The sequence below is a fragment of the Panthera tigris genome, chromosome A3 (genome assembly GCF_018350195.1).
Source record: "Panthera tigris isolate Pti1 chromosome A3, P.tigris_Pti1_mat1.1, whole genome shotgun sequence".
Classification (NCBI taxonomy): Eukaryota; Metazoa; Chordata; class Mammalia; order Carnivora; family Felidae; genus Panthera; species Panthera tigris.
Genome location: NC_056662.1, coordinates 15,841,649 through 15,856,031, shown reverse-complemented (window position 1 = coordinate 15,856,031; position 14,383 = coordinate 15,841,649). Strand labels below are relative to the sequence as shown.

Sequence of the window (14,383 nt, the reverse complement as noted above, 5' to 3'; positions counted from 1 at the left end):
GGTTTTAAGTGGAAATAGGAGGCAACAGAAGCCCCATTTAAAGAGTCTGTTACGTGTATGTCATCGAATTTAACCCTCACAACAGCCCTATAAGGTAAGTTCATTAATTAGGGTAACGGCAGTTGCTATAACAAGCAAACCCCCAAATTCAGCCGCTTAATGCAATAGAAGTTTATTTCTTACTCACGTAATAGTCCAAAGCAGGTGTTCCTGGCTGGAGTTCCTTCATGTGGTGAGCCAGGTAGCTTACAGGTTATGGCTCCACCAAACTCCGGGACCTTGGGAGATTTCTGCAGCTAGATTGCCCTCAGGGTGGAGAAGTTCACCTGCTCCTTAAAGGCCCCACCTAGAGATGACACTCACCACGCCCACTCACATTCCATTGGTGCGGGTTAGTCATGTGGTCACGCTAGGAAGCAAAGGAGGCTGGGAAGTGTAGTCTCCATCTGGGCAGATGTCTTTCAGAGATGATTCCACACTAGGTAGAAGCTTTCTTTACCAATGTCTGTTTAATCAGCCCACCAGGTTAACCAGTGCTCTGCATTTCATTGGAACACGACACTCCTGCCCCAGGCACAATGAAAGCTCACAGCTAGTGGGCCACTGCCTGGCATTCCATTCTGCTGCCTCCCACAGAATGGTGTTGTGGGCTGAAAGTCTGTGCACCTCCCGTCCCCAAATTCATATGTTGAAATCCTAATCCTCAATATGAAAGTATCGGGAGATAAGGTCAAGAGTGGGAAGCGCTTATGAACGGGATTAGTGCCCTTGTAGGAAGAAATAGGAGAGAACTTGCTTCCTCTCTCCGCTCTCTGCCATACGAGGAGAAAACAAGAAGACGGCCATCTGTAAACCAGAAAGAGGACTTTCACCAGCCGCGCCGGCCCCCTGATCTCAGACTTCCAGCCTCTGTCACCGTGAGAAATAAAAGTTTCCTGTTTAAGCCACCTCATCTCTGGGATTCTGTTTTGGCAGCCTGAACTAAGACAAATGGCACGTTTGCCAAGAATCTGCTGGGCCTGTTCCCAAACCAGTTTGCACCGGCCACACTTGTTATTGTAACGATATTCCACAGGCTGATGAAATACGAGTGCAAAAAGGAAGAGATTTGTTTTTATGAAAATTCGATAGAGACGAGTTGCTAAAAAACACTGTCAATTTAGGCATGGAAGAAACAATGACAAGAGATCCAGAAAAAACCTGCCACGAGAGAGATATTCTGCACTCGAGTTGCTACACACTATCTTCAAATCCTTGTTCCGCTTGAAATAAACCCCCGTCAGAAATCAGAAGATAGATCCTGTAGCTGCTGTAAGGAGGACAATGCTAAAAGCCAATTAGCAGCTCAAGAATGGCAAATGTTCTAGGTGTTTATCATTTAAAATAATTCTGTGCGGGGCGCCTGGGTGGCTCAGTCGGTTGAGCGGCCGACTTCAGCTCAGGTCAGGATCTCGGGGTCCGTGAGTTGAGTTCGAGCCCCGCATCGGGCTCTGTGCTGACAGCTCAGAGCCCAGAGCCTGCTTCCGATTCTGTGTCTCCCTCTCTCTCTGCCCCTCCCCCGCGCGCTCTCTCTCTCTCTCTCTCTCTCAAACAGAAATAAACATTTAAAAAAAATAATAAATGAAAAACCATTTTATTGTAAAAATTCTCAGGCATACACTAAAGGACACAGAATGGTTTCACAACTCTCCATTCCCCCTTCAGGTAGTTTTCTTACTGTTTATTTATTTATTTTTATTTTTGAGAGCGACAGAGAAAGAGCGGGGGAGGGGCAGAGAGAGATGGACACAGAAAATTCCAAGCAGGCTCCGCGCTGTCAGCACAGAGCCCGATGCGGGGCTCGACCTGACGAGTCATGAGATCGTGACGTGAGCTGACATCGAGTTGAGCATTTTACTGACTGAGCCAGGCAGTGTCCCACCCCCGTCAGTTAGTTTTTAAGATTATTAACCAGAACAAAAGTTTTAATATCTCCACTAGCCCAAACTCCCAATGGCTCAGACCGAATGGCCGCAGACTCCGTGTCAGGAGTCCTTTGAGCAGCTCTGGCGGGTCCCGACAGTCAGGGACAGGGTCATGCTCAGCTGCCACTTGTCCCCTGACCAGTATCTGCATCAGCCTAGGGACAATGGTGCCCCCCCCCCCAACACACACTGGGTACAGCTATGGTGTTTCCGGTAGGTTCCATCTCTCTGGGCCCCTCGAACCAGTGCCTGGAAGATTCTGCAAGACCCCCAAATCCTACCTATAACCTTCTTTAAATTAGCGAGAGGCAGCTTTTTAACATCTTGCAGCCCAGATCCCTCAATGATCCTCCAGCTGCAGAAAGGTCACAGCTGCCACCTCCAAGAAGCTGGTACCTGAGGCCCAAATGATCCATTCTTTAAGGACGGAGACAAGAGACAGAGATCTTATCAGGAAAAATGCCTGAGCCCTCCAGGCTTCTGGAAAATTACTGAACTATATTCTAACTATAAAAATCAATCCTTTGAGATCCCAGGAGGCCTGGGGAATAATTGGGGTGGAAAAGGAAAAGACAACATTAATTGGGTGTAAGGGGTACTCACATGTGCTGGGACCAGTACAGAACTACTGGTACTCCCATGTCACAGATGAGGAAACTGAGGCTCAAAGGTGACGTCATTTGTCGAAGACAGAACAGAGATCTGACTCACTCAGAAACTCCTGTTCTTTCTGGATTATTGCCCTACCATGTGCCACCTTGGATGACAGTCCCTTCTCTCTCCCTGATCCTGGGTCTTCCCTCTGACATGAATGGCATGGCCTGCCTGGCTCACAAAGTTTTCAGAAAGCTCTAGACTCATAAAGGATGTGAAGTGCTCTGAAAGGCACCCAGGGTCCAGCTGGGGACTGGGATCACCCTTCTTGTTGTCCTCAGAGCTGGCAACCCTGGGGCTCTGGAAGAAGATCAGTGGCCTCACTGAGGGGCCATGCGTGGGACTCCGGCATGAAGGGACAGAGGAAAATCACTGGGTCCCCTCAAGTTCCCAGAGTGGGAAGAAGGGGAGCAGGTGGGGGGGGCAGCTGAAGGGGGTGCCTCGGAGTGTTGCTGTTTTTGGTGACGGCTCAGCTGACGGTTTTGCAAGCTGAGAAATACACACACACAAACTCTAACCTCCTCTGGCTTAAAATAGAGCTGCTGAACCAAAAATGCCAAGCACAGGGCACAGTCACCTGCCCGGCGGGGCCAGACAGCTCCAGCATGGCCCCAATAATACCCACCCTCAGTGGGCACATCTGACAAACCAGCTGGGTGTCACAGGGTCCTCACGATGACGGTGGGGGCAGGCGGCCAGCCAGTTCTCCTCAGCAACATCTTCGGAAGAGGAAGGTGGAATCCAGAGAGGCAATGGGGGCGGGGGGGGGGGGGTGATAAAGCCGGTGGCATCTTGCCTGACGAAGCACCATGGTGTATTGGAAGGATCATGACCTTGGGGACCGCGCAGCCCCGAGTTCGAGTCCTGGCTCAGCCCCTGCCTGGCTGTGAGGACGGGACAAGCAGGGCGCCTTCCCTGTGCCATGGTTTCCTGCACTAGAAAGGGAGGGCCCCGTCAGTAATGTGGGAGAATGTGCCTGGCACACACACGCACTTCCAGAAAAAGAATTCCTGACATCTGCAGGCAGACAGTTGTAAAAAGGGAGGAAAAGCAGTGAGCTGCTACTGGGCACCTGGAAAATGGCACACAACATCTTCTATAATCCTCGATGCGGTCCCATGAAGGGGGCGTTATTATCACTTTCATTTCTCACATGGGAGAAGCGAGGCCAGAGAAGTGTTCTACCCACACTCACCCACCGGGAAAGTGGAGCTGTGTCAATGACCAGGATCGTGAATTGTCCCCGGAAAGTTCTTCTCAGGCCCTTCTCAGGCTGTAAATCCACGGTGCTTCCCCATCCCCCCAAGACTGTGGCCCCGGGTCTTGCCCCTCTGAAGTCTGGGCAGGAATCAAAAAAGTTACAGGGGTGCCTGGGTGGCTCAGTCGGTTAAGTGTCCGATTCTTGGTTTCGACTCAGGTCATGATCTCGCAGTTCGTGAGTTCGAGCCGTGCTGACAGCTCAGATTCTGGAGCTTGCTTCGGATTCTGTGTCTCCCTCTCTCTCTGCCCCTCCCCTGCTCGCACTCTGTCTCTCAAAAATAAATAAACATTTAAAAAAATTTAAGGGGCGCCTGGGTGGCTCAGGCGGTTAAGCGTCCCACTCGACTCAGGTCACGATCTCGCAGTTCGTGGGTTCGAGCCCCGCATCGGGCTCTGGGCTGACAGCTCAGAGCCTGGAGCCTGCTTAGGATTCTGTGTCTCCCTCTCTCTGCCCCTCCCCTGCTCATGTTCTGTCTCTCTCTCTCAAAAATAAATAAACACTAAAAAAAAATTTTTTTAAGATTTTTTTTGAATAAAAAATAAAAAAAGAATAGAAAAGCTACAAATAAGGCCGCAGCGCCAGAATCCTGCTTCTGGGTCTCTGAGCCGCGGTCTGGCTCCTCAGGAAGAGAAGTGAGTCAGAGCACACGCCACAACGTCTCTATGGGCCTAGGCGTTCGCTCACTTGTGACGTCTGAGGCAGTGCCTAACACTTCCAGATGGTCCTCAGGGGCAGATGCTGCTCTTGGTGCCTCCGGCTTATGGGCTCCTTCGATGCTCACATCGGTGAAGCCGTCCCTGCTGCTGCTCCCAGAAATGGTCACAGACGTGGCGGCTCGAACAACACCAACGTGCCATCTTCCACTTCCGTAGGGTGGAGGGCTACCCGGGTCACACAGATGAACTGCGCTGAAACTGAGATGCTGGCAGGACTGCATTCCCTTCCGGAGGTTCTAGGGAGGAACTTCCTTGCCTTTACCAGATTCTGGAAGCCGCCTGCTCTCTTTGGCTTGTGGCCCCTTTCTCCATCTTCAAAGCCAGCGACGTCAGGCCAATTTCTTCTAACGGTTGTCCCTCTTCTGCCTCCCGTGTCCACGTGTAGGGACCCTTTTGAGGACACCGGGCTCACCCAGGCTGTCCAGGATCACCTCCCGTCTGCAGGTCAGCTGATTAGCAACCTTCCTTCCACCTGCAACCGCCCCCCTCCTCTCTGCCACGTACCCTAACCTATTTACAGGTGCCAGGGAAAGAATGTGTGCATCTTTGGGGGGCCATTCTGTCGAGCACAGCACCTTATGAGATAGGAGCTTTTCCAAACCCCTTTTACTGGGGGTGGGGAGACTGAGGCATCCCAGGTCCACACACTGGTAAGCAGCAGAACTGGGATATGAACCCAGGCAGTCACGGTGCAGAGTGCATGCTCTTAACTTCTGCAGGCGGCTGTGGCTCCTCTGTTCGCAGCCACCAGGTGTGCGCTGTGCCAGATCCGGGTGCTGAGGACAGAGAGGGGACCAAGGTAGGATTCCTGTCCTCAGGGGGAGCATAGATATGGAATGTGAGGATCCCAATGCACTGGAAAGAAGGGAAGACGGCAGGAACTCAGAGGCCTCTGGCGGCACAGAGAAGGCCGCCCGCGGAGGGGTCAGGGAAGGAGATGTCCAATGAACTGGGAGCTGAGGCTGAACAGGGCATCGGCCATCCAGGCCTACGGCGTAGGAGATCGCGATGACGATATGCATGAATACTTGCCAAGCGCTTCACCCGGGGTCTGGCCCCCGGCAGGCATTCGATACATGTGGGCTGCTGAGTGTAATGGAGAGAAGACCGTTTCAAGCAAAGCAAGAGTTTGTGCAAGGAACTGAAAGTTCTGTGTGCCTGAAACAAACAAAAAACCGCAAAGGGGCTGCTGGAGTAGAGATGGGGGGTGGGGGGGACAGGGGATGCATGCCAAGGCTGCAGCAGAGACCAGGCCATGCAGATGCTCTGGACACCTGCAAGAGAGGCTGCCCGTGCTCGCCCAGAATCTCCACGAAGACCCACCCATTTCAGAGTGAAATGAATGGGTCTCACCTCAGCGCTGGGCGGCAGGAGTGGATTCCTAGGGAGTGAGGTCAACGGAAGGCTCTCCGAGCACCCAGCCGGTCAGGCGAAAGACCCAGGGGTCATCCGGAGCGCCCCCTTGCCCTCCATATCCAGCCCGTCGGCAGGTGCTGCTGTTCCGTGCGTCAGGGTAACACCAGCTGCAGTAACAGGCTGGCCCCACAGCTCAGGGCCTTAATGCAACAGAAGTTCAGAACAGGTGCTCCTGGCGTGGGGCAGCCTTGGGCTGCGTAGTCAGGCACCCAGTCCCCTTCCACCCTGCGGCTGTGCTCTCTCCTAAAGCCTTTGCCTCTCTGCATTCAGCCTGCAGGTGGGGGAAGAGAGGTGGAGTGCGGCCCGGGGAGGGGTCACTTCTGCCCACATTCCATTGGCGGCAGTTCTAAGTGCAAAGGAGGCTGGGAAATGTGGCTATAGCTGTGTGCGCCCAACTCCAGCCCACCACCCTATCCCAGATCCAGCCCCCCACCTTCTCTGCACCTCCAGGGCCCTGCCCCTGGTCCAGGCCAACCCCCACCACGCGTGGGGACTACGAAACTCTCCTAACTGGCCTCCACTCTTAGCCACCACCCCTTTTCCACAGGACAGCCAGGATGCTCTTTTTTTTCTTTTTAATGTTTATTTACTTCTTTTTCTTTTTTTTTTAATGTTTATTTATTTTTGAGAGAGACAGAGACAGAGCTTGAGCGGGGGAGGGGCAGAGAGAGGGAGACACAGAATCCGAAGCAGGCTCCAGGCTCTGAACTGTCAGCACAGAGCCCGACACGGGGCTCGAACTCACAGACCGCAAGATCATGACCCGAGCCAAAGACGGACACCCAACCCACTGAGCCACCCAGGAGCCCCAGGATGCTCTTTTTTAAAAATGCTAATCAGAGGGGTGCCTGGGTGGCTCAGTCCGTTAAGCACCTGACTCTTGATTTCAGCTTCGGATTCTCTCTCTCCCTTTCTCTCTGACCTCCCACCCCCGGCTCATGTTATCTCAAAATACATAAAATTTTTAAAATTATTTAAAAACACACAAATGTCTATCAGATCACTGGTGTGGGCATCCTGCTTACAGCCTTTCCAGCTGTAACGAATAGACCTGCATAAGGACTTGTAAGACCCTGTGTGAAATCGCCTGTTTTCCTTCTGCTGCCTGCCCCTCCACCCCCAGCTCCCCGATCCCCCTGGTTCCAGCCACACTGCTTCTCTGCTTAAAGGACTTGCACTGGCTGCCTAGATGCTGCCTCCCCAGTCACTCCTCAGAGAGGCCTGTCCCGCCACCTCAGCTGGTGGCGCCCACCTCCCCCCCCCCCGAAACTGTCTCCCTTCTGTCCCACACTTGTCTTCAATGATCTTCGTGTGTCTGTGCTGTCGCCAACCCTCTTTCCTAGAGTATCAGCTCTATTTACCCCCAGGAAGCTTGTTTGCACCAGTAGGTGCTCAGTAAAGATCTGATGGATGACTGACTGACTGAACGAACGAGTGAATGACTGGCCCAAGGTCACAGGACCACAGTGGTGGACGGGACATCTGCACGGCCGGGCTTTGGGCGCTTTGCTCCAGCTGTCACCGTTGGCAGACACCTGCGCCGTTGGGTAAACAAAGGCAAGTGTTGGCAGGGGGCGGGGCGGCAGGAGGAGTCCTCTCGGTCCTCCTCGGCCCCCCCCACCGAGGCCCCGCCTCCGCCCCCCCCCCCAGCTCCCCCCTCCAACGCCCGGCCGCCCGCAGCCCGCTCCCCGCCGCGCGGGGCGGAGGGCGCAGCGAGGGGCGGCCGTCGGGGCGCATGGACGGGCCCGGGGCGCGGGGCCCGCGGCGCCGCCATGAGGAAGCAGAGCGTGCGCACGGCCGCGCTCATCCTGTGCATCCTGTCCTACCTGCTGGTGGGCGCCGCGGTCTTCGACGCGCTCGAGTCCGAGGCAGAGCGCGGCCGCCAGCGGCTGCTGGCCCAGAAGCGCGGCGAGTTCCGGAGGAAGTACCGCTTCTCGGCCGAGGACTACCGCGAGCTGGAGCGCCTGGCGCTGCAGGCCGAGCCGCACCGCGCCGGCCGCCAGTGGAAGTTCGCCGGCTCCTTCTACTTCGCCATCACCGTCATCACCACCATCGGTGAGCGGGCCCCGCGGCGCCCCCCGCCCCGGGCTCGAACCCCTCCTCTGCCCCCGCCCGGGCCCGGTGGCTGTGGACCAGTCGTTTCAGCCGCCCTCCGCCGAAAGGGGACGGCGTCCCACGCGGGCGGGGCTGGGAGGAGTCGGGAGCTCAAGTTCGCCCAGAGGTGGCACGCGGGAGTGCTCGGGGGAAGCCTCCAGGGGCCGGGAGACAGGTGGAGCGGGGCGAAGCGCGAGTGGCTGGAGACCGAGGCTTCCTTGCCTGGCTGCATCACACTAGCTGTGTGACCTCAGACAAGTTGCTTAACCTCTCTGAGCCTCCGTTTTCTCCTTTGTAAAATAGGGCTGCTAATAGGCCCTATCTCAGGGCTGTACCGAGATAATTATTGTCAAGGAGATAATGTGTGCAGAAAGTTTTAGCGCAGGGCATGACACATACAAAGCACTAAAAAAGAGAGAGAGATTGATTTTTGTATTATAATTATTATGCCGTTACTCCATGACAATGGGATCTAGTCTGTCTTAGTCACTGCAGTGTACCCAGCCGAGCGCATAGTAGACACTCAATAAATATTTGTTGAAGGAATGACTGATTACCACAAGCTTTGGACCTCACCCTCGGGGATCCAGAGCAGTTTCTCTGCAGCATCTGGACCGTCAGTCGTTGCCATGGCTACCGTCTGGCTGGTACCTGCTGAGCAGAAGCCTGGGGAAGCAGGAAAGGAGAGAAGCAGGCTCTGCAGGGCTCCAGGCTGGGTGTCCGCTGCTTCTTGGGCCCCAGCTGTGGATGTCCAGGCACCCCCTAGAGCTTGGATCACCACTGTGGAAGCCTGAGCTTTGGAGAAAGTTTTTTCCTAATGCTCTTGGCGAACGAATGTGAGCTGTGGGTTAAAAGCCCGAGTTCTGCAATTACATAGCCCAGAGTTCTGTTCTCATCTCTGCTGCCTCCTGTCTGTCTTCTCTGGCAATTGAACGTACCTCCCGGAGTCCTGGTTTTCTCGACTGCAAATGCAGTGCTTGCTACCTCGCTGGGTGGTTGCCAGGTTTAAATGAGGTCAAGTGTGTAAAATGCTTGGCAAGGTGCCTGAGGCTAAATAGGCACTATTAATTGGTCATAATAACAATATAACAATTCATTGTTTGCCAGCTGTGGGCCCAGCTCCCACTCAGCCCATTATGACCCCCCCTGTGAACATGGGCACCCCTGCTTCCCTACCCAGGCTCAGCCCAAGACACTCCCTGTTGCCATGCCCAGTGGTGTGGGACCCCACCCACCTTTTCTGCCCTCCCCCACGTTATCTGGAAGGCTCACAGCTGGTTTTGGCCTTTTCTGTGGGCTGTTCCTCACTGGCACCTTGGGGAGCTGGGGGAAAGGGACCCAGTTTGGAAACAGCTGGAGCTTTGCCTTTTCCGGCCACCTGGGGGCGCCAGCTGGGGCTGTGTGGTCCCGGCTGCAAAAGCCAGCCTTGCAGAGAGCCCAGGGCCAGAACCCAGGAGCTAGAGCTCTGCAAGAGGCACTGAGGCGCAATGGAGGAGAGTGGTTAATGGCTCAGGCCCTGTGATGTTTGGGCAGCTTCCTTGCTCTGAGCCTAGTTACCTTGTCTGCAAAAACGGGAGACTAATATTGCATACAGTAATTAGGAGGGTAAAATAAAATAATCTATGTAGAGTACCTAGCATGTTTAGTTATTATCATTGTTCGTTTCACTCTGTCAAAGCCTGACCTAGCCCCAACCAGCTGGAAACAGCACTGCTTCGCATCTTACTGCTAAAAAGGTTCCCCTGTGTCGCACTCAGCACCCCCTTCAGTTTGATTTGATTATTGATGATGAGTATTATCGATATTAAACTTTCATTGGGCCTTTTGTCTGTGTCAGGCTCTGTGCAGGGCACTGGTGACTAGGGACACACAGAAGTGATTGGCATGGTCTCTGGCCTCAAGGAGCTCACAGTCTCGTGGGCGGAGCTCCCCCCAAAAACAGGGGGCAAACTGATGGGGCCACGCAATAGAAATGTGGACGTGGAGCCACAGATCTTTAATAACATGTATTGTGTCGATATTCTGAATAAAAGATGTGTGCACGCAGCATACACAAAAGGGTAGAGAATGAAAAGGAAGTCTCCCTCTCACCCTGTCCCTCAACCCATAAATCTCTTTCCCTGGGTCAAATACAGTTACTGGTTTTTTGTGCATCCTTCCACATATATTCTCTACCTGTGTATTCCTTTAAAGCACACACACATATAGAGACATTAGGTTATACACACTGTTTTGTCTCGCACTTTCTTTTTTCACTTAATATATTTTGGCGATTTTGAAAAAATCAATCCCTAAAAAGCTGTGTCATCTTTTTCTTGGCCGTATAGCAGCATTTCTCAACCCTAGCACTACTCACACGTCGGACCGGATAACTCTGTTGTGGAGGGAGGGCTGGCCTGTGCATCACAGGATGTTTAGCATCCCTGGCCTCTACGCACAAGACGCCAGGAGCACACAACCATCCCAGTTGTGACACCCAAAATGTCTCCAGACATTGCCAAATGTCCCCCTCAGGGGCAAAATGACCCTTGGTAGGAACCATTGCTGCGTAGGGCTCTGTCATTTGGTTGGCACCATGATTTATTTCACCAGGCCCCTACCGATGGACACTTAGGTTGCCTAGTTTTCACCACGAGCCACGATGCTTCCCTGATGCCCCCCATGCACACCTCACTTTGCACACACATGTATTTTGGAGGACTAACTTCCTAACTGTGGAAATGCACGGGCCAAGCGTTTGTGTGTTTACATTTTGGCAGATGGTGTCCGTTTGCTAGAGGGGGCACCTTCTTTGGACTTTTCCTGGGTTATGGGCCTCTGTGAGAATACCCTGAAAGCTTTCGCTCCTCTCTCCAGGAATGCTCGGTCCCTGGGGATGGCATGGTGGTCCAGGACTCCAGGAGGCCCACTCGTGTGTAGGTCCCCGACAGCAGTCGAGGGGACCTGATGAAGAATTACTACATCAGACTGAAGAAGTGCTTAGCGAGGGCTGGCTTGGAGCAGGATGTGGGAAGTCGTGGACTAGGGCAGCAGGGAAAGGGCTATCCAGGGGAGGAAAAAAACCATGAGAAGAGGCATGTGGAGGTGGGAATGCTGGTTGGGGGCACAACACGGGGTGGGGCTGGACAGGTGCGGGGTGGTAGGGGGAGTCAGATCACCAAGGAGCTCCGACACCAAGTGAGAACTGGTAGGTGCTTTACCCTGTGGGTCCTGGGGCACCATGGAAGATTTTGCTTGATGTTTAAATCAAGGCATTCTTCACACACGGTGAAACACACATTTTTCAGTGTCGCAGCCCTCGGCGAGTTCTCACGGGTGAGGACCTGTCCTGCAGCCACCACCGAGACTTAGCAGGCTCCCATCACCCCCAGATGGGATGCCCCTTTCTGGTTAACCCCCTCCTCCAACCACAACGACTGGCGACCGCAGATGTGCTCTCTGTCCCCATAGTTTTGCCAGAATGGTTCCAGAATGCCATTTCAATGGAACCATGGAGTGTGTAGTCTTTTGCGCTTGGCTTCTTTCGCTCCCCGTAATGCAGCTGAGACCCATCCTTTGTTGGCGCAGGTAACCCCAGTTCATTCCTTTCTGTTCCGGAACGGAATTGCATTGTACGTGCGTACCGCAGGTTGTTTACGCGTTCCCCAGCCGAGGGACGCTGGGTTGTTTACAATTTGGGGCGGTTAGGGATAGCCACACAAGGTTTCAAAGGCGGGGAATGACCTAGTTAGAAGCAGCAATTCAAGACGCTGCGCAGGCTCCGGGGGGGCAGGGGAGGGAGCCCGGACAGGGCGGCTGCGGCCGGTGCTCACCATCCCTCCCCTCCGCTCTCCCTGCAGGGTACGGCCACGCCGCGCCGGGCACGGACTCGGGCAAGGTCTTCTGCATGTTCTATGCGCTCCTGGGCATCCCCCTGACGCTGGTCACCTTCCAGAGCCTGGGCGAGCGCCTGAACGCGCTGGTGCGGCGCCTCCTGCTGGCGGCCAAGCGCTGCCTGGGCCTGCGGCGGCCGCGCGTGTCCACCGAGAACATGGTGGTGGCCGGGCTGCTGGTGTGCGCCGCCACCCTGGCCCTCGGGGCCGCCGCCTTCGCGCACTTCGAGGGCTGGACCTTCTTCCACGCCTACTACTACTGCTTCATCACCCTCACCACCATCGGCTTCGGTGACTTCGTGGCGCTGCAGAGAGACGAGGCGCTTCAGAGGAAGCCGCCCTACGTGGCCTTCAGCTTCCTCTACATCCTCCTGGGGCTCACGGTCATCGGCGCCTTCCTCAACCTCGTGGTCCTGCGCTTTCTGGCGGCCAGCACCGACGCGCCCGAGCGCGCCACCCGCCGCGCCAGCCCGCTCCGCCTGGGGGCGCCCGAGAGCCGCGGCCGCCCTCCGCCCCGCTGCCCTGCCCGCGCCGGGGGCTCCGCCTCCATCTCGTCCCGCGTGCACCGGCTGCAGCTGGGAGCCCGCGACAACCTGGCCTTCTCACCCCCCTCGAGCCCTGGGGCTGTGGGCGGCGGCACGGTGGGCAGGCCCCCGGCCCGGCGGAAGTCCATCTGACAGCCCTGTCCCGGGCCCCGGAGGGTGGGGGTTGGGGGAGGTCGAGGGAACAGGAGGGGCTAGGGTCACCTGTCAGGGCATGCTCCCCAGAGCTTGGAGAGGGTAGAGGGGCTGTGGCCTCAGGGCCGTCTTCTGCCACGAGCAGTGTGTCTTTCCCTTCTGTGGCCAGCCCCTCCCTCCTCTCCAAAAATCCATTAAAGCCGCACCTTAAGCACAAGCACGTCCTGTGGGTGCAAATCCCCGTGGTCCGAACTGTTTTAGGAAGGCGCGGCCACATCAGCCACCCAGGAGAGGCTCTCCACAGGCCCATGTCATCAGCTAGCCCTCCCGAGTGGAAACAGGTGGCTGTTTCTCTGCTGAGAGAGGAGGCAGGTTTTCCGTGTTGTAAGGGAAAATGCGGGACTTTCAACCCTGGGAGGCAGGCGGTGAGGCCAGCTGCTCACACCAGGAGAGGCATGGGGATCGGATGCACTGAAGGGAAACCGCTCCTGTCCCCGAGTGGAGGGGCGGACAAATCTGCACTATTTAAACGATCGCTCATCCTCTTGCTCAATGTGTAGAGTGGAATTGACCCCCGTGTGAATGAAACACACCCTCCGCCCGACACCCCCCCCCCCGTTCTTTGTCCTTGGCGAGCGCCATCCGAGGACGAGGGGGGCCTTGTTGACACCCACCACATCACTGGAGCACCTGGACGCAGTCAAATGCTGTGGGAAGACCCCTCTTCTGGAAGCCGTGAGACCTGGGTCCTGCCAACTGCCCTCAGCGTGACCTTGGGGAATGTCATCCCCTACCTGGGCCTCAGTTTCCACATCTGTAATGACTGAGTTCACCTCGAATCCTGTCCCCACCCCCCACCCCCTGCATCTCTGGAAGGGTTCCTGGGATGCACCCTGCCCCCTAAGGTGTCCGTGGCATCCTGCAGCGCTCGGCTTCCTCAAACACCAACTACCCGTGGCTTCCCAGATAGAACTCTCAACACAAAGCAGAGCGAGCCAGGTTAGAAAAGCCAAAAACTTTAATTTTCAACATGAGCTACATGGTCATGAACACAATGCAACGTGACCCACTCCAACCCAGGGGACCCGGAAACCCTCCCTCCCCAAAGTCCCGAGTGGCTCCTGCTCCCACAGGGGGAGTGAGAGAAAAGTGGGTGGATGGAGAGGCCCCCAGCCTGAGGACCCGGGGTCCGGCCTCCCAGCCACCCCCTTCGGAGGCAGGCATAGAATGAAAGGGCTCCAGATGTGATGCCTGAGGCCCCGGGTTCAAGTCTCCACTTTGCCCTCACAGAAGCTAGGAGTACATGGGCACAGTCAGCCTCCCCCACAGGGTTTGAGTCCGATGCGCTCATGGACATGGCAGCCTTCTGTCCACTCTGAGGCGCTGCTATACAGACAAGGGGCCCTCCCACAGAGCCAGGGGAATCACTGCGGGGGAACGGGAGAGGGCTCCCCTGGGCCGGGCACAGTGCTGCTGCTCAATAAATAAATGCAGGTGGCCTTGCCTGACGCAACAGCTGTGCTCCAAAGGGAGGGGGGGCTCGGCGCCGCTTCTGAACACCGAAGTGCGCGCAGGAGCTCCTGGTTTAAGGAACCGGATGGTGAATCAGCTCGTAAAGTACGTAGCCACCCCCTAAGCTGTCTGCTTCACCTCCTCTTAGAGCTCTGAGCTGTGGGAGAACTGAGTTCCAGTCCGGACCCCGCCGGGAACCCACAGTGGGACCTTAGCC

At 55.6% G+C, this 14,383-nt stretch overlaps 1 protein-coding gene across 2 annotated transcripts; it reads left to right on the top strand.

Annotated features, from left to right (window-relative positions):
• The first annotated feature begins 7,739 nt into the window (after positions 1–7,739).
• KCNK15 (potassium two pore domain channel subfamily K member 15) lies at positions 7,740–13,203 on the top strand. Of its 2 annotated transcripts, XM_042980321.1 has the most exons (3): positions 7,740–8,066; positions 11,945–12,618; positions 12,916–13,203. In XM_042980321.1, exons 1-3 carry the CDS (start codon positions 7,784–7,786, stop codon positions 13,012–13,014), a joined length of 1,056 nt encoding a protein of 351 aa, XP_042836255.1. In that variant the 5' UTR covers positions 7,740–7,783; the 3' UTR covers positions 13,015–13,203. The 2 variants fall into 2 exon arrangements, with proteins under 2 accessions (XP_042836255.1, XP_042836256.1); XM_042980322.1 differs by having other exon boundaries at positions 11,945–13,008.
• The last annotated feature ends 1,180 nt before the right edge of the window (positions 13,204–14,383 follow it).